At 42.8% G+C, this 19,536-nt stretch overlaps 1 protein-coding gene across 4 annotated transcripts in view; it reads left to right on the forward strand.

Annotated features, from left to right (window-relative positions):
• LRP8 (LDL receptor related protein 8) overlaps window positions 1-19,536 on the forward strand; it is a 197,112-nt gene that overhangs the window by 114,834 nt on the left and 62,742 nt on the right. For all 4 annotated transcript variants that reach the window (XM_065673311.1, XM_065673312.1, XM_065673313.1 and 1 more), the window contains one exon: window positions 4,407-4,529. In XM_065673311.1, the coding sequence (XP_065529383.1) occupies window positions 4,407-4,529 (123 nt within the window). The remainder of the gene's footprint in view (window positions 1-4,406; window positions 4,530-19,536) is intronic.

Here is a 19,536-nt window from a genome sequence, read left to right on the forward strand (position 1 = left end):
TTGGGGCTGTTCAGCCTGGAGAAGAGAAGGCTGCGTGGGGACCTCATAGCAGCCTTCCAGTACCTGAAGAGGGCCTATAGGGATGCTGGGGAGGGACTCTTCATCAGGGACTGTAGTGACAGGACGAGGGGCAATGGGTTAAAACTTAAACAGGGGAAGTTTAGATTGGATCTAAGGAGGAAATTCTTTCCTGTTAGGGTGGTGAGGCACTGGAATGGGTTGCCCAGGGAGGTTGTGAGTGCTCCATCCCTGGCAGTGTTCAAGGCCAGGTTGGATGAAGCCTTGTGTGGGATGGTTTAGTGTGAGGTGTCCCTGTCCATGGCAGGGGGGTTGGAACTAGATGATCTTGAGGTCCTTTCCAACCCTAACTATTCTATGATTCTATGATCTGACCTTTCAGAGAGGTGTTTTTAGGAGCTAGAAGTCACATTTGGATTATGCAGGCCCCGCTCACAGGCAGTACAAGATTTGCACCTTTCTGTGTATGTTTATTTCCTCCAGTCCAATTACACATATCCCCGGTGATTGCTTTTTTATGAATTCCCTCTATAAATGTTCATATTCTAAACCAGTCGCCCTGGGAACTTTGCGTTTAATTTGCTGCAGGGATGGACCTGAATCTTCAGTTGCAGTTTCAGGGTAAAGGGATGTGAGTAATGAAAGGAAAAGGATGTTTTGCAGAATGAGGGACTGTTGGTTTGATGCAGTTTGGTTAAAAATCGGCATGCTGCGGTGTTTTTCTGTCATGGTAGGATAAAGCTGAACCCTTTTTTCCCCACCTTGACTTTCTTCCTGGGTGAAGAGAAGCAGGAAGGACTTCCTTTGACCAAGCCTTCCTTTGGAAAGTCCGTGTTTGTACAGGCACTGAGTTCCACCCTGGAGTTCCCAACGTATCTGTCCAGCAGCAGATGTGGGGAAGGAAAAAGCAGGTACCACAGGCAAATCAAGCAAGAGTCAAAAGAAAGGCAGTCTCTTTGGTGTCACTCTCTGCATCCAAGCAGGGAAGAAGATGAAAGGCTCTGTGTATGCTTCAGTAGCCGCCTCTTTTCTTGTTCCAGGTATCAGTTTGCCCTCCCCCCTGCCCCCCGAGGAGCAGAGGCACAGGGATGCTGTGACTGCTGACTCTTGTTTGTTTATGTTCATTGGGAAGAGACATGGGAACGGAGCTGCCTGGGCTGCTTACGGCAAAGGAAATGGATCTCAGGGGAACAATTAATTTTGCTTGGCTATTTCTGAGCCAGGTGAAACCGTAAAATGAACCTGTGTCCTCCCCATTGTCTAAAAGGGATGTATTTATTTTATATCTTCATGCACCGCTGTCAGCTTATGGTGTGAACCTCAATGAAATTTTAATAGGGAATTGATAGAAGAAAGATGTATAACATGGGAGATTAATGGAAAACGGTATCAGACTTGAAACAGCAAAAGGAGGAAAAAGAGAGCTGATATTTTAATTAACTGCTCCCTGCCTGTGTTGTGATCCCAGAGACATGACGAGTGAGTGCCAGAAGGTGAATCTGGTTGGGAATAAAGTGATTACAGACTTGTATTAGAGGTGAGAAATGAGACAGTGCATCAGTGTTCTCGCAGTTTGAAGAATTCGGGTTGCTGATTGCAACACAAAGCAGAGTTTATTGGGATTAAGACAGTCTGCATGGCCGTGCCCCAGTGTTTGGAGAGTAACAGTAGTAAAAAAGAGTAACAAATAAAATATAGTACATAAAGTGTAAATAATAAAAAGAGTAAAAATAATTGTAGGAGTAAATATAGTAATCAGAGGTTTGAGCTCCACCTCCTTTAATCCTGTTCCTTTTAGAGATTGGACAGCTTAGATTCAAACAAAGGACCAAATGCATTTATATCCTGCTTATTTCTCTGACGCGGGGCTGTTGGACCTTCAGGTGGGCTTGCGGATGGGGATAAGACTCTCCATCTCGGGCACTGCTGAGGAGTGGTTTGTGCCCAGCTTCATTTAGCAAAGAGGAGCCGCACTGGGGGACCACATTAACACCTTCCAAATGACATCCTGGGACTGGCAGGGATGCTGCTCCTCTCCCCCTTTTGTGAATCCTGGCAATCTATTAATTGTGCTGCCGGAGCAGTGTCAGGGGAACAAAGCAATCAGTGCCACCATCTGCTGCGAGCAGGTTGGCCATGGTGAAGGGGATGCCTGATGCTTCTCTTTGCGGCTGATCCCCTCACTCATGCTTGTAACCATGTGTCCCAGAAATAACAGGGATCAGTCCCGGACTGATGGAAAAGGAGGAGGTTTATACTGAGGTGGAAAAGTAGCTGTTTTGATCTCTAAAGAGTTAAGTCAAAGGCTGGTTTTCCTATGGGAAAAAACAAGACATTGGGACATTGAAAGGGCTAGTATAAAACCAAATACACTTTAAAAATTAAGCTTCTTATGTCTCCATTATTATACTGGTCTCTGGTGTCCAGATGAAGATGTGATTGTTTCATTTGTAGTTGCCCTAACCATCCCCTCAGAACAGACACTAACATTTTACCCACACAGTTTCACAGTGCTCCAACTTCAGTTATGCATGCATATCCCATCAGTATCTGGTCAGAGTTTCTGACTTTTAAGTACAACAAACTAATGAAACCAAATTTGCATTAAATACACCAAAAATTATGCATCATAGCTGGTTTCACAAGTTTTGGGTTTCTAACCAGAGATGTTCAAGAGGAAAGTCTTTTCCCCCAATAACAGATGTGCAATGTCTTTGCAATGACTGGATTCTTAGTATGACCGGTCTCCTGTAAAACTCTTGGCCTATATGGGGTTGGGTTTTCTTCCTATATTTGTTCATATCTGGTTCTGAATGCCTGAAAATTGTCTTCTCCCCCTCCCCAAAGTCTGACTCATTCAGCAACAGAAGTGGAGTAAATGTATGTTCTCTTTGTAAAGTGCATCCTAAGAGATTGTACAGTCGCTTAGTGATGCTTTGCAGTGTTTTTGTGCTGGGTGCCTGTTTAGGGAAGCTGTATGTTTTGTGTAGTGGAAAGGGAGTACTTGGTTCTGGCCATGTAGACATTTCCAGTACCTCACACAGTGATGCTTCTGTTTCCTGTGTAGGCACATGAATGATACTTAATGTGTTCCCTCCCTGACAGCAGCTCATCTAAGAAAAAAAGGAGAATAAAAGATTAGTTCCTAGAGGCTTATTTGTGGTGTTTAATGCTTTGAAAATATTTGCTGAAAGAAATACTGATATAGGAATCATGTGTGCACATGGCTTATATCAGGGAATAGCTACAAAGCCCAAACCTCACCATGAGGGCAGGCAAGCAGATTGCCCAGCAAGGTTGTGCTGTCTCCTTCTTGGGGTGATTTAAGATCAGGCTGGATAAAACACAGAGTAACCTGGTCTGACTTCAGAGCTGACCCTGTCTTGAGCAGGAGGCTGGACTTGACCTTCTGAGATCCTTTACTACCTCAGTTTTCCTGTGATCCTGTTAGGTTGTGAGCAGCTTTGCAGAGGGGAGAAACAGTTGTTTTCACTGCCAACACTTCCCAGGTAAATTGGTCACCAACAAAGGTAGATACCAGTTAGCCACCAAGTCCTGCACTTCACAGGTGGTAACACTGAGCCTGAGCCATTGCTCATGACTCTCAAGGCATGGCTGTTCAATCCAGAAAATCTACTGAAGTCACCATTGCAAGAGCAGTGACTGATTGGTGATGACATTGACACTGAAGCCATGGGCTGAAGAGGCTGGATATCTGTAGGCAGCTTTATTTCGCTGCAGAGGGAAGATGCTGACTAATATTACAGGGCATTGGTGGTGCTGTGCCACTGGCACAGAGAAGTAGATCAATTAATCACTTGAGCTCATGTCTTGCATCTTTTTCAAGCCCTAGATTAATGCAAACAAAGCAAAGAGTGTGGAGTGGTTGACATTTAATGAAATGATTTTTAGTGTTTGGAGGAGTGCTCTATGATCATCTACTATGGTGACGGATGTACTTCAAAGCCACAAATGGATTGCACAGATAAAAACATTATTATTTAGGTTATAGTACTCCAAAGGTGAGAGTTGTCTGTCTTACCTGCCTGTAAATTATGCAGCACACTTTCAGTTCTGTGTAGGCAGCAGCCCTTTTGTAGCAAAAGCCTTAGAAAATTGTTTTGAAAAAGAGTATCTTTGATTTTTGAATGTCTGGAAAAAGACATAAGGAGTGAATCCATGTTAAATAATGGAGGGGTAAGAGTTCTAGCGAGGAGTGCCCATCTTTGATACCTGTTGGACTCTGTCATGAAGAATCAATGTTGAATGTGAAATTAATCTTCTTAATACAGAGCAATCAGTATTGCCCTTTATGGGGTCGGATGCAATGGAGCTCTTCTGCACTGTGTATATTCATGCCAAGTAATGCATTTTATTTTCCCTTGCAGCAAAGAAAACTTGTGCTGAGTCAGATTTCACTTGTGACAACGGCCACTGCATCCCAGCCAGGTGGAAATGTGATGGTGAAGAAGAATGTCCCGATGGGTCAGATGAATCAGAAGCAGCATGCAGTGAGTAGAACAGAGAAGTGATGGTACATACACCATCACTTCTCAGACATGTCTTATGAAAGCATAGAGAAACTGGAGGTGTTATTCCCAGCACTTACAGGAGGATCTGTCAACTTTTGCTTCTGTTAGAACAGAAATGAAAGACACAAGATTCAGGTCACTCAAATCACATGGTTTCCAAACTTAAAAAATGTACGAGTTCTCCAGACTATGATACAGGCAGCACTATCTACTATTTGTGTCTATAACAGGGTTCAAAATATCTTTGGCTCTGTTAAGTTTATCTGTTTGTAGTGCTCGTGATCAGCAGCAGTGTATGAAGATTCACAGTCACCTGGGATCAGGCCTTTTGGAATCTCAGATTTGTAGTGTTCTGCGTAACAGCATACTGGGATTTATCATCACTGCAGACAGCACTTCTGTCATAAGAGAGGAACTTTGCAATGTTAGAACATTGCTCAATTTTAGTTGTTTTTGCCTCTGAGAACAAATGAAGAAGAAAGTAGCAGATGAAAGATGATGTAAAATAACTAAAGCTGAGAATAAGTATGACAGATGTTAACGGCAGGTAACACCTTTTAAAACCCCATTGATTCAGTAAGTAAAAGAATATGCTTCATTTTCATGTAGCGTATATAATCTTGTTCTTTTGACTCTCTGAGGAGGTCTATTTGTTCTCTGTTGTTCTAGGACTGTGAAGGGTTGTCTGATGTTGAGTTGAAGGGCATCCCAGGGGTATTTTAATGAAAACACTAACTAATATGCAGACTTCTATTTGTGTGCTTACTTATGCCTGCGGATTTGTTCTTGGGCAGACCAAGAAACTAGTACAAGGCATTCTATTGAATTTCCAGTTATGTACTTTACAAACATATTCCCATGAGTCTCAAGAGTGTTGGAGGAAGTATTTTATTGGATTTCACCAGAACAGGGCACATAAAGGACTTAAAAATTAACCATACTTTCATTTTTAAGCCTAGTACCAGTCCTGCTTTCCCCTTAATTAAGGAAGGTGAATGTGCTTCTCTTGCATAAAAGAGAGTCATTTTTGCAGCCGTATACAGGCTACAGGAAAAAAAAAAATCTCTTCAGTAACTACATTAACATATTTATGTTTTGTATTTGTTGGTCTTTCACCCTGCATCCTTCTTAGTTAAAAGCCATCTTATTAATGTTACTTCCACTACCTGATTGTCTGGAGGGGGGCTGAATAAATAAGCAGTTCCCTTCTCTGCAGTCATTGTCTAAATCCCTCATCAGATGCCATAGCATGAACTGTGTATAGGCCATGCAGTGCTGAGACCACTGACAACTTCGTGTACTTATCTTCCTTTCCTTTTGTAGCTGTTTCATCTTCTGTTTTCCCCTGCCACTTATTTCATCCTCTGTGGACATGGGGCTCTCTGGGAGTCTCCAGGGAGATCTTACAGCAGCTTCCAGTACTTAAAGGGGCTGACAAGAAAGCTGGAGAGGGACATTTTACAAGGGCCTGTAGGGGCAGGATAAAGGGGAATGACTTTAAACAGACAGAGGGGAGATTGAGATGAGCTCTTAGGCAGAAGTTCTTCCCTGACGCTGGCACAGGAGAAGCTGTGGCTGCCTGTCGTGGTTTAAACCCAACCACAAAAGCTCGTTCACTCACCCCCGCCCCCCACCCTCCCCACTCCCACAGGGATGGGGAGGAGAATCGAGAGAATGTAACCCCCATGGGTTGAGATAAGAACAGCCCAGTAACTAAGGTGTAACACAAACCACTGCTGCTGCCACCAATGATAACAATGATAAGAGAAAATAACAAGAGAAGAGAATCGATACCACCACTGAACGAGTTCGACCCCCCCCGAAAAGAGACTGTGCCCTTCTGGGTAACTCCCAGTTACCTCCCTGGGCATGACGTGCTGTGGTATGGAATGCCTCTTTGGCTAGCTTGGGTCAGGTGTCCTGTCTCTGCTTCCTCCCGGCCTCCCCTCGTCCCCGGCAGAGCATGAGACTCACAAAGCCCTTGGCCAGAATAAACATTACTTAGCAACAATTAAAACCAATCGGTGTTATCAGCTCTCTGCCCAGGCTGGAAGTCAAAACACAGAGCGTGCACCAGTTACTAAGAATGAGCAAAACGGCTCCTGGTAAATCCAGGACACTGCCCCATCCCTGGCAGTGTTCAAGGCCAGGTTGGATGGGGCTTGGAGCAGCCTGGTCTAGTGGAAGGTGTCCCTGCCAGTGACAGGGGGTTGGAACTGGATGAGCTTTAAGGTCTCTTCCAACCCAAACCATTCTAGGATTCACTCTACGTTTAAAACTTAATTATTGAAAAGATGCATGAACTCGTGTCTCGATACTCACATGAGAGTTGATACAAGCCTGTGTCTTGACTTGTGGCTAGCTCACAGGAGAAGCCAGTGTTTCTGTCTGTATCAATTAAAAGCTTGCCTGCAAATCTTAAAAAATATCTGCAAGTAGAATTTTGGAACTTTACTTGTTTTATAGGATTATTCAGATCTGAAGGTCACACTTAATACGATGAAGATCATGTAGTTTTAATCTTGTGACTGTTGATAGCTATAGGCTTTAATTTGCATGCTCAGGCCATTCTTTCCAGATGTTTTGTATCTTGTATGTCTCATCTCAAAGGCTGATCTGATCTGCTCTATGGGGAAACAGAATCAACTTGGTAATGTATAAGCACAGTGCTGGTTGTGGGGTTATAATTCACATATGTCTGTAAGACTTCAACCACACTGGTCAAGACGGTAGTGAGTTATAAACCTGGTAGGCTATTACACAAGAAACTGGGGTGTTAGGCTTTGCTTTTAATTTGTACCCTTAATGTAAAAGGCTTAGCTCTTTGTGTGTGTAAATGTTAGTTAAGGGCAACGAGGGGGTGTAATGATGGACAGAAAACGTAGTGAGAAGTAAAATGTGTAGTTGGATATTCCTGTATGGTTTCTCCTTCCAGTCCCGTTTTGTTTCTCCCTGATGAAAACAAGGCTGAACTTTCTCCCTGTGGCTGAGGAATGGCTGCAGGCCCTCATGACTGTTTGCTTTTCCTGCACAGCCCTTTGGAGGAGCCTATGCTGCAGTTTCCTTAGGAAATGGGCAGGCTGGGAAACAGAGATTTCTTACCTCTGGCAAGATCAAACTGCTTTATAAAATCAATTTTTTTCAGACAGGCCACACACTTGCCAGCATCTCTGCCAGGATCTAGGGTTATTCTTCAGTTAATATGACACTGGGACATTTTCCATGGTCCTTTCAAACAAGGGAGGTTAAGAGAACTGGTAATGCTGACTGTTGCATTTTTAGGAGTATTTCCACCTCAGAATGTGATGAAAACAAGGCAGTTCCTCTCAGCCTCTAAGGCACCTGCTAAATGGCTTTTTATTTTCTGAATGCTCGTGTGGTGTGTTTTTTAAATGCATGTTGTGCTCTCTTGTTTGTAGTTAGAAATGTTGTGTCCCTACCTCTAATGCTCAGTTAAAAGTAACAGTTTATAAGAGTTTTTTAATAACCCTGCTGCAAAGCCTGAACAGTATTTGGCTTTTCCTGTTTCCCAGATCACTGAGGTTACTCAGCTTTGTACCTAACAATATCCTCTCTAGGGCTGTTATCCATCCCCTGGTGTTGAGGACAGCATGACGTCTCTCCAGTGGGATAGGTGAGGGAGCATCACAGCTGCCTGACTTCTCTTGGACCTGGATGTGTGGGCCTTTTTCTGCTGTTCATGCAATTTTTGTTTCATTTATGTAGCCTGCATTTTCCTCAAGCCACTGAATGTGGCTGAGAGTGGTAGTGTAAGGGCGTCTTTCAAGTTCAGCTGAATGCTCAACTGACGAGGTCTATAGGACTTCTCCCTGTTGTGAGTTTTGGTGCTAGCTAAAGGTTGATTAATTTCTAGGATGGGCTCATTTTGGAGATGGTTATCCAGGCATCCATTTGAAATTGGTTTTGGTAAGAAAATGCTTACATTTACTCTTTTTTCTTTGAGCCAGATCCTTAATCTAAACATACTCTCATATCCATAGGTTGGCCCAACTGAATTATTCATGTAGCATGTGAGTGTCACCACTAAACCTCAGTGTTCTGCCATCTGTCAGTTTTTCGGTGTTATTATGTGGCTGCTGAATGTATTTTGTCTCATTTAATTTCTATTAAGGTTTCAAAGAAATGTGTCCCCCTCTTCTGTGAGCTGATCTATTCAGGGGCATCTTGTGGGCTGGATCTGCTCTCTCTGGAGTCGTCATCAGAAATATTGTTATTCTGGGGGGTAGGTGTGTTTTGTTATGGTTTTTGTTTCTGTGTGGAAGCAGAACGAGCCCCTAAATCAAGAGCAGCAAAACCATGTGAACTCAGAAATTAGTGCTGTCTACATGGGGTGGAGGCGACTGAGTTTGTCATTCCAGAAGTTGTGTTGATAGGACCTGGGGTGGGAGAAGAGGGAGGGGGAATTTAACACTGAAGAGACAAAAGTTATTTTGAGAAACACAATAAATGAAAAGAAATAGGATGGTGGGTGAGAGGAACAAAAACCCACCATTTAGCTGTGCTACAGTGGTGCTACTGGTGGGGAAGGAGAAGAGTTTGTACTTGGCCCTGCCAGCTTCCAGCCTCATTTTCCATCACTGAGCCTCTATAGATTCAGCAATTGCCTGTACTAGGCCTCTGTTCAGGAGAGGTTGGCTGCTGGTACACAAAGGAAATGAACCACATTGGCCTTGCAGGACACATGCCAGGAAGGGAAGAAGCTGGCTTGTCCTCCTGTTTGACATCAGCCATTGCTGCTTCTCCCTGCCTGCTGAAAGGGAGAGCCTTGTGGGTGCAGAACTGCTGCTGCTGGAGGGTGCTCTGAAACAAGAATGGATTTCATCTTCCTCGTGCCATCTTGTTAGCATGCAAGGAGCTCCCCACAGATCGTTTAAAAGGATAGCCAAGTATCTGGAAGTGGTGGGAGTCGAGTTAGTGCCTCTGTCAGCCCAACGCCTGCAGCTCACACGTACCTCACCAGCAGCTGTTTTGGGATACAGACATATTTTTGACCTCAGAGTAGGCTCAAATGCTGAGGATCTGAAAACTGTTTGCTGCAAGGTTATGCAGCAGCAGGCCTCTGGCAACTGCAGGAGTTTTTTAGCAGCCTACATGTACTCTCATTGGAGAGCCCACCATGGCCTGAGCCCTGGCCTTATTCTTCATTACTCTCACTAAAAGCAATCCAGCGTGGCTTGGTGATCACCCTGGAGCTGTGGTGCAGCCGCTGCTGATATACACAGGCATTGCTTATGCATATGAAAAGATTCCTCACCTTTTCCTATCTAGTTTCTTGAAGCTGAGAGAGGGGGAAGGGAAGTCATTTTCTTACTGAGCTAAAAAAGACCTCCAGCAAAATGAATGTTACCCACCTAATGCTGTTCCAGCACAGGTACTGAATCATTCTGGTTTTTACAAGAAGGAGGTGTTAAATTTCCCTCTGAAGTGTTTTGATTATTTAACCATAGACTTAAACAAAAAATATCTCTAGAGAAGAATAAAAACAAATGCTAACAAACAGTAACAGCACTGATGGGAACACAAATTAAAGGGATGGAGCAAGTGAAAATCTAAGCTGGCAAACTCTTGCCTTAGGACACTGTATATATAATGAGATGGAGGAATGCAGGCAGCATAAACTCACCACTTATTTCTCTATCAGATATGTGACATTCTAGTTAAGAGCAGAAATTATTATACGGGAAGGTATAGTAGGGTGTTATAAGGGGGGGGAAGGGAAACATGAATTCATATTGCATTTAATAGGGTGGTTTGCAGCAGTCCTGGAAATAGATTTTTAAATGGAGATGGGATATAAAATCAAACCCTGAGCGTTGGTTTGAAATACAGTACCAGTGCTTTTTTATTTTGTAGTGCATGTCACGAGTTGTTCAGGGAGATGTAGCCGAACTTGACAGTTATATTTTTAATGGGTATTTTCCATGGTTTTAGGCGCTTCGTGTGCTGCTGCTGTGTATGCTGAGCTCTCACTGTGGTGATCAGGTCTGGCCTCATTGTTTAGTTGCCCAAATGCAAAATTCGGTAATTATTGGTGGTGATGATGGTATTGCTCACCCCCAAATGCACAGTTCTGTCCTAGCTCTACGTTCACCCCTAAGGATATTACAGCTCTGTTACTCTTCTTTGATACGGATCTCCTGCATGACTGAGTTTGGTGACATTACTGTGCTTTTGTGGAAAGTCACTTAATATACTATTCCCTTATTCCCTGCCCGTGGAGAATTTATCCTGGAGAAGGATGGACTGTCTCATTCAGGGCATCACGTACACTGGCCCTTGAACTACAAGCAGCAAAATCAAAAAGTAGGTCAAATCAAGCTGTAGGACCTGGGGCTGTAACAAAGAGGAATTTTTTGCCTTGTTGTTTTGGTGTGGGGGTTTTTTTTCCCAACATGAAGAGCAGATCTGTTTGTACATATGTGATACGATGGTGGGGGATTGCAAACGCAGTAGAATGTGAAAATTAAAGACCATTCTGTTGGGTTAATTTGTTACGGATCATTCAGGCAATTCAATAAGATGATGGTAATGTCAGGTGTACAGGTATGCTTTTTGACAACACTCCTACTATGCTAACTGGCTATTGCCAGCATTAAATACAGCAGCTTTAATAGTGCTGTCACTCTCCCTGGTGATCTGTTGGGATCACTGCTGAATTACAGCGGCTGAGGACTGCTGTAAAACATCTGTAAAACAAAGGACAAGATACAGGGTGAGGAAGCACTTCCACAGCTACAGGATCCTCCCAGTGACAAGGCACAAAAGAGGCAGTCTCATTTTCCAGATGCCCCGGCTGGTTGGTAAGCCTAATGGTGAAAGCTTTGATTTGTCAATGTGACTCAATGTATTGAGGCAGAATAAAATTAGAAGAGCCATGATCATCTCTCCATAAAGTCATAGGATAATTTAAGATAGACAGGACCTCTGGGGTCATTTAGTCCAGTCCCCTGCTCAGAGGGGACCCCTGTCCTTATGTTTGACCACTCTTACTAATGAAAAAGAATCACTATTACCAGACTTTCCTTTGTTGCAGCACGTGTCTGTCACCTCCCATCCTGTCACTGTGCAGCTGCGAGAACAGTCTGGCTCCATCATTCCTAGGCCCTCCCATTTTGTAGTTGAAGGCAGCAGTAGTCTTCCTTTAGCCTTCTCTTCTGATGGCTGAACCAGTACTGTACCCTCAGCCTCTCCAGGGTAGTTTTGTCTTGTTCAATGACACAATTCGACAGCCAGGATGCAGGTTTTGCATTGTTCACTCACCTCTGTCAGTGTTTCACCACATCCAAAATATGACTTAAAAAACTAACTCGTTTTTGTCTTTATTGTGCCCTAGCTTCCAGGTTTACTTAGCAGAAAGTGCCAGGCTCTAGAAAACTCCTTTGCATGGAAGTGTTTAACGGTACACTAGAGATGAACAGAGACCTGTTGAGACCTGTTAGCAGACTAGTAGTTCCCTATGGATTCTGGCTTATAATTCCATGCAGAGTTATGAAAGTCCTTTTTATCCTGAATGTCTATAACTCTTCAAATTCTCAGATAGGCTCCTTCAGTCCTGGTTTAATCATCCTGGTTCAGCCCCTGTACACTTGCTTCCCATGTGCCTCTGGTTCCTTGCCTAGTGTAATTGCTTTGAATGCCTCTAGCTGTGTCCTTATGGACAACCCCAAGTTGACCTCAATATCCCAAAGGGCACAGAACTGTACGAATTAACACAAGAAGGCTTTGTCAGGGTAAGGAACCAAATCTAGTTTTTCCTGCATCCTGTTCCTTTTCTTGAAGTGTGAAATTATCCTTTTACATCAAAGGAAATACAGCGAATTCAAAGCCAAGCTGTTTATCCCTAGTAGTAGGATAACTTTATCTGTGGCTCTTGGGCAGTGAATTACATCTCCTTTTTGATGATTACATGGCTTTGGTGATCTCAGCATTTTACTTACCTACAAATGTAAATGAATTTAGAGTTTGTAATGATAGTGCTCCAATTCTGCTGGTGCTAAAGAGTTTTAAGTCATACCTGTTCAAAAGAAAATGTGTTTTTCCTTGAAGGGAAGGTGTTTAGAGCTTGTATCTCAGAGGATCTCTTCAGAGGGCTGAGTCCTAAAGGAAAGGCAATAGAAAATACCTATGGGGTCTTCTCTGATGTTTTTATTATTCTTTTCCCAAGCAGTGTTGCCTTGTGAGAAAGTCACTTTTTCATGTAGCATTGCAAGCTTTGACATTTGCAGTGTTCCCGTTCCCACTTTGAGCTGTTGCTATTTGACTGCTAGAGAGATTTAGACACTGCAATTAAATGTTTTTCCTATTGGTGTAATGCGTTCATGCAGTTCATAAACAGAAACGGTCATAATAGGGTTTGATGCTGCCTTTTTATGGCTATAATTAATCTTGCTGTTATTTCAATAGCAGAGAATAGCTAGAAAATGGAAGTTGAGCATGTGAAGCTCTTGTATGTGTAATTATTTACTGGATATAAATATTGAACTAGTAAAAACTGAAGAGGTTTTCAGGAATCTCAAGCAGCTCTTCATTGGCTGGTGCTTTCGTTTTTGCCGTTCTCTCGCTGTTTGCCCTGTGAAGTTCATGTTACCTGATTTGTCCGTGTGTATTTTGCTTGTTTGTTGGGGAGGGGGAAATCGAAAGGGAATAATTCCTGGGAATCAAAGGCAAAAAGATAATTTGGAACTTAAAATGTTGTACTGAGTGAAGCACTATTGCACTGCAAGAGCACAGAAAGCAAACCTTCTTTCTTAAATGGGTGAATTATGGTGTGAGGAAAACTGGTGAACATCAAATGACGATTTTAACGTTCTTCACATCTCAACAGCTTCTGTAATTTAGTACTTTAATGAATCATATATTGAAGCTGCGATTCCTAGTTCCACCACCTTTTCCTTGGTAGTTATTTTTCCTCTCTTTCTCCATTTCTACAGTTGTAGGATCATGTTTTCATTCCAGACAAACCCCACATCATTTGAGGTTTTGAGAAGGGTCTCGTGACACTCCATCCTACTTCCTTGAGGATTAGGATCATGATTAAGACTGATTTAATTTGCAGTCTCTGCATGCTTTGTAACTTAAACCTTGCACTGGAGATTTCCAATTCTCTGAAATGCTTTCAGTCAGACTGTGCTTTGGGGTGAGGCACGGTCACTGACACCACTGTCTGCACATCTCAGGGTAGCTTAGATCTTCACCCTGTGCATCTGTGGGATGCAATAAGCTCCCGTAGCTGCTGAGAGCCTTGATCAGGGCTTTGCTTTAGCAGTAACTTCTAGCCTCCTTCCTAGCTGTATTCAGTGGCTGTATTTGAAGTGACAGATTTCAGCTCACCCTTTCTGTTTTGTATTTTAACATATTAAAACATGGTAATCCTTTGCATTAAAATACAGAGGACTTCGCTTAGTAGCTTTGTTAGACTGCACATGCTTACACGTTCCCGTAAGAATGGACTCATGCCAGTTATTGTATCATTTTTCTGGCTTGCACTGCTAGGGTAGTCATCTTACCATGTCATTTGAGTTCTCCAAGTGTACTGTTGTATGAGACACAAGTTATTGTATGAAGACTGTGAATTCTCTGTTTTGGCATAGAGGTAGCAAACACCAGTCATTTTAGCACAAACATAACCGTGCTTCTCCCGTTTTGTTGGGGCTTTTTTGTACAGGGAGAAGCATGTCTAGCATGTTTGACAAACAGTGATTGCATCTCTAGCCATTGTGTGTGCATTTATATGGGGGGAATCATACGTGTGTATTTAGAAACGCACATGTGCACACGCACAAAAAATACTGGTGTGATAATCCAGTATTTCAGCAGGTATATTGACCCTGTGTGGAATGCGAATGAGGAATAGCAATTAACATACTGATTTCTGCTAGAATTTATATGTTTCTGATTCAGTTCCTGCCTATAGACATGTTGCAGGTGTCAAACTTGTAGCTGAGTTTTGTGAACCAGCAGGGGTATTTGTAATGAAGTAAAGGTGTAGTTGGTAGGGGAAGGCCTTTTCTTCTCAGCCACAGGTCTACTCACCATTATTCTTGTGCAGCAGCCTGAACATACTCAATTAAAATTGCTATGTAAGCTGCCTATTCCATCCTCTGAAGAAAAATAACAGGTGGGGTTTCTTTGTATGTATATAAAAGGTGAAATGTTCATTCTAAGATGAAGAAACACAATTATTTCATAGCAGCAGGGCCTTTTCAGACTTACTTTTTTGCACAGGTAAGAGTGAGGAAATACTAGAAATTATTAAGTCTACGCTTTTCTACTGAATCCTTTTTTTGCCTCAAGTTCTTCAGGTTCTATTGGTCCCTTTGAGTGCCAGTTCATTCACTGATACCTTTAATACCTCAGAACAATTGTCACCTGCACATGAAAAAGCAGCATCTTCATTGGGTATTACTTTTGCGGCCATGTAGACGTGACCAGGGATGGTGGAGGATGGCTTGCTTCCAGCCACTGCGGCTGCTGGAGGTGGCCTCACATACAGTAAGACAATGCACTCCATTTTTCCTTTATGGTATGAAGTTTTAAAAAGCCCTGGATGCTGTTCGGTGTATTCAGCCCTTTGATAGAACAGAGAGGAGATACCATAATGGCAGATACAAGGTGAAATACCAATGTTGCAACATTCTTAGCCAAGCTTTTCATTTGGATTAAATAAATACAGAAGGTGCAGACTTCAGGTGGCAGGAAAAAGTGTTTCATGATAAATTCTGGCAGTTTCCTGGAGACCTGCACGATTTTTCTTTCTATGATTTATATCACTCATCTTGTCAGGTTTCATTATGTTTGCTCATCTGGGGACGTTTTGTGCCTTTGTTTTCGCTTTTGATAAGAAGCACTTTTGCGCCCATAATCTCTCTTACAAATGGGCATGGTCTCAGTGCTGCTTGACTCCTTTATCTTTTGTATAATTCTGTCCCCCTAGCGTTCTGTGGGGTTTTATTCCTCCCTGTTTTGATTGGAATCAGAGTAATCTCTGTGAACGAGAGAAAGAAAATGAGTCTGGGAAGAGGGAAGATGAAAGAGCAGCTGCAGCTGCAGAGGCTCAGAGAGCCCCACGGGTGATGCCGGACTCTTAGCCACAGTTGAGAGACTTCTGAAGAGGCTGTTTTCTCATTGCTGTTTGTAACCAGCAGGCTCTGGATGGAGCCCAGTGTGCAGCCTGTGAGTGTTCCTCCTTCCCAGTGCCCAGGGTACAGAATTGCCTCTTGTTAGCCAGAGAAAGAAAGGGAAGGAGCCAGCACACGCACTTGTACGTGAACTCCCCAGTCCAATTTGTACTTTAGCATCTGCTGACTCCTCTGGACCTGATACCCCCTGAAACATTCACAGAATCACAGAACGGTTTGTGTTGGAAGGGATCTTAAAGCTCATCCAGTTCCCAATCCCCTGTCACGGGCAGGGACACCTTCCACTAGAGCAGGTTGCTCCAAGCCCCTGTGTCCAACCTGGCCTTGAACACTGCCAGGGATGGGGCATCCACAGCTTCTCTGGGCACTCTCTGTCAGCACCTGACCACCCTCGTAGTGAAGAATTTCTTCCTAATGTCTACTCCAACTCTCCCCTCTTTCAGTGTAAAGTCATTCCCCCTTGTTTTGTTACTACATGTCATTGTAAAAAGTCTCTATAGCTTTCTTGCAGGTCCCCTTTACATGTTGGAAGACTGTTATAATATTGATACCTACGTGGCTGTCGTGGGCTGACATCAGCTGCAGAGCACCCGCTCTGCTGACGGAACACTGGTGTCTGGGGAAGAGATGGTGACTGTTCAATTAGCAGCCTGACATGGTGGATAACTCCAGTGATGGACACCTCCCTGTGACCCTGACCTCTCTGACTGTGTGTCTAATGATAGTCCGGCTTTTCAGAGCAGGGACTGAGAATTTGCTCTGCTTATCAAGTACCTGTACATATAGCCACTGATGTTTCACTTCTGAAACGCTCTATTGCTGGCATGCTTGGCAACAGCAGGTTAATCAAGCAGGTTGCTTCAGCTGCAAATGACTGGGAGGAAATAGAGATAAAAACCCATCAGTAAAATTTTCTAATCTTCTGTGTGTCCCAGAGTACACTGAGCTTTGTGTAGTTTATGTGTAATGAAGAAAAAACCCACCCTGTAATAATAGATTTAATTAAATTTATCTGTGAGGAAGAATTGAAGTGGAAGAGGTAATTCAGATCTCTCAACCAGATACAATGTTTTGGTTTTTACAAAGGAAAAACATGTCTAAGTTTCTAGCAGGGCTTTTGATTATTTTAATCAATGGTTTCTTCCCAGCTTGCACAATATGTTCACTTAGAAGAAACAGCAATGCTGTGGAAGATCACAATAGAACGATCTATGGGTTTTCTCCTAATTAAAGTTCCATTCTGTTTCCATAATTACCTAACTGCTTATCTGATGTGAAACCTGCAGAAACAGTTCCTGATCCATTATATTCAAGCCAGACAACAAACTGAACTGCTTTTAAGGGATTAACAAACATGGTAATGCTAGAAATCACATTTTTAAATGCCTTTTGCACTTCACTGCTGTGAGCCTCTTCTAAATTGCACTTCGATAACCAGCAAGCACTTTACAAACTGTCATTAAACTTGGTGGTTATTTCAGCAGCAAGAGGTGTGTGAGGTGCTTCAGGAAAGCAAATCAAACATAGGTCCTGTAATAGCACTCACAGTTTCCTTTGTAATTAAGTAATTGCATTTGCAGCAGAGCGTTGCTGAAACCAGTGGGATTCTGCACGGACCTCTGCAGCTGCATTCCAGCACAGAGCTTGTGGCCACAGTGAAGTTACTCACATAGGGGCTTGCAGAGTGGGTTTTGTATCAGAACAGACCCAAGTGAAGCAAGAAGACTGATGAAACAGAGTAATGGCAGGAGCAGGAAAAAAACGTTACAGTAATAAGGTCAGAGGGATCTCTTACCTGAGGCCAAGCATATATTCAGTGTTAACATATATACACACATAGATATATAGTTTTATTAACAAAATTATTACAGATTTGGCAAAAGTAACCTGTGAAGGATGGATTTGAGAAAGAGGGGAAAAAACACAGGCAAGAAGTATGAGAGGATGCTCTGTGCAAAGGGCAGGGTGAGCAGCAGTTGGGGTAGGAGGGCAAAAGGAAGGGGTGGAAGAAATAGGAGCCTCGTGCCAGTGGTGCAGCACGACTGCTTCTGCTTTGCACACTGAGGTAGTGGTAGGAAATAAGAGAACTGGAATGTGTTTCTCAGGGGACTTGCATGGCATTGCTCAGGAAAGCTGTGGAGATGCAGGTCTGGCAGTCAGGAAACCTATTTTTTTTCTTAAGTTACCCTTTTCTAGGAAGTGTAGGCAAGGAGTAAAGCCTGGATGTTCTGAAGTGCGCAGGGAGATGTCTATAAGCTCTGGGCTGAGATATTTAAAAAAGACTAATGCACCTTTTTAGGTCTTAAGTGTAGGCAGTTTCTTCTAAGCTGCATGCCCTAAATTAATGGCTTCTAGGAAGCAATTTCTTTTGCAGCCATTACTTCTGTAGTGCTAGTGGGAAGGGGGCATCTGGCCGTGCTCATGCTTTATTATCATGCACACATGCATCATCAGTTTAATGAGGGCAGTGAGGTGCACAGGCTCTGACAAAAACTGAGCTCAAGGAACAACTTCAAAACCATCCGTGTGCAAGTTGTTCTGGTTTGGTTTGGTTTGGTTTGGTTTGGTTTGGTTTGGTTTGGTTTGGTTTGGTTTGGTTTGGTTTGTTAAAGTGGGAGTTTTGAATCTGTGCAGCCTTCAGGCACGGATCATCCCTTCCATGTGTGCTCTTGGATTTCACATCTTGCTGTTCTAATGCATGCTGTAGCTTGTCCTGAGTTTTAAAGGTCAGTGTTGCTACTTCCAGCTGCTGATGGACTGGGAGCGTGGATTTTTGGTCAGTCAGGAAGTCAGTGTATCATTGCTGAATAGCAGTATGACGTTGTCTCAGTACCAGTCATGTTCCATCATTGAGTGCATTTTGAGCTATCCCTCGTTGCTTTTCATGAGCCAGTAATCTTGCTTGGGAAACATTTAAGCAGTATTGTATGTCAGGACGATGGAGAAAAAGCAGAATTTTGATTGTTCTTTTTCCTTCCTTTCATTGCCAAACTGCGCTGGTGTAAACATTACACCTGGTTTAGTTGAAATGCAGAATTATCCTTTTAAGTTACGCTTGCAATGAAAACCAGTAAAAAGTAGCAGATCTGAGCTGTTGGTGGCCTCAGATCACTGGTGGCCTGAATTCTGAGCACAGTTTTGAGTCCTAATGTGCAAGGTTTTTTGATTATCTAGTAGTGGCTACTGCAGTGTGATTATCCGTACCAGCTGTTATACACACATGTATCTAAGTTCTGCACTACAGTTTCTTTCCACAGACTGGTGAGCAAGAAGTTTCCACGTGTGTGAGGTGTTTTCTTTATGAGTTGGAAGCCCATCATACTTTCATCATATGGTATAAAATATTTATGATTGTTCTTAAAGGTTGGCTTTAGGAGACGCTGTGATGTGATTACATTTAGTAACATAAATCAAAGTCCTTTTCTTTTTGTATATATTTAAGAAGCTAAGAGGAGTTATTTGTGGTGATTTCTAAATACCAGGGAGACGATCACTGTGAAAATATTTCAAAGGCAAATAGCTTGAAGCTGTAGAATGTTGTTTAGCCAATTTTAGTTTAAATTAAAAAGTAATCCCTGTTATACATAATAAATGAAGGACAGATCTCTCAATTTGGGAAAAAGAGTTTAAAAAATAAAAATGTCTGGGATTCAGGTTCCCAAGAAAAGTGTGCTCAATGATAACGCAGAATCAAGTCACAACTGTGGGATCAGTTCTTATCTTTTCGTAACCTAACAATGATTCTGCATATTCCTCTCCTTTGCTTGGCTTTTTTCTTTTATCCATCTCCTGTGGTCCTGACTTGGAAGAAGCTGTTTTTTCCATAG

This window comes from Lathamus discolor, chromosome 3, assembly GCF_037157495.1.
Source record: "Lathamus discolor isolate bLatDis1 chromosome 3, bLatDis1.hap1, whole genome shotgun sequence".
Classification (NCBI taxonomy): domain Eukaryota; kingdom Metazoa; phylum Chordata; class Aves; order Psittaciformes; family Psittacidae; genus Lathamus; species Lathamus discolor.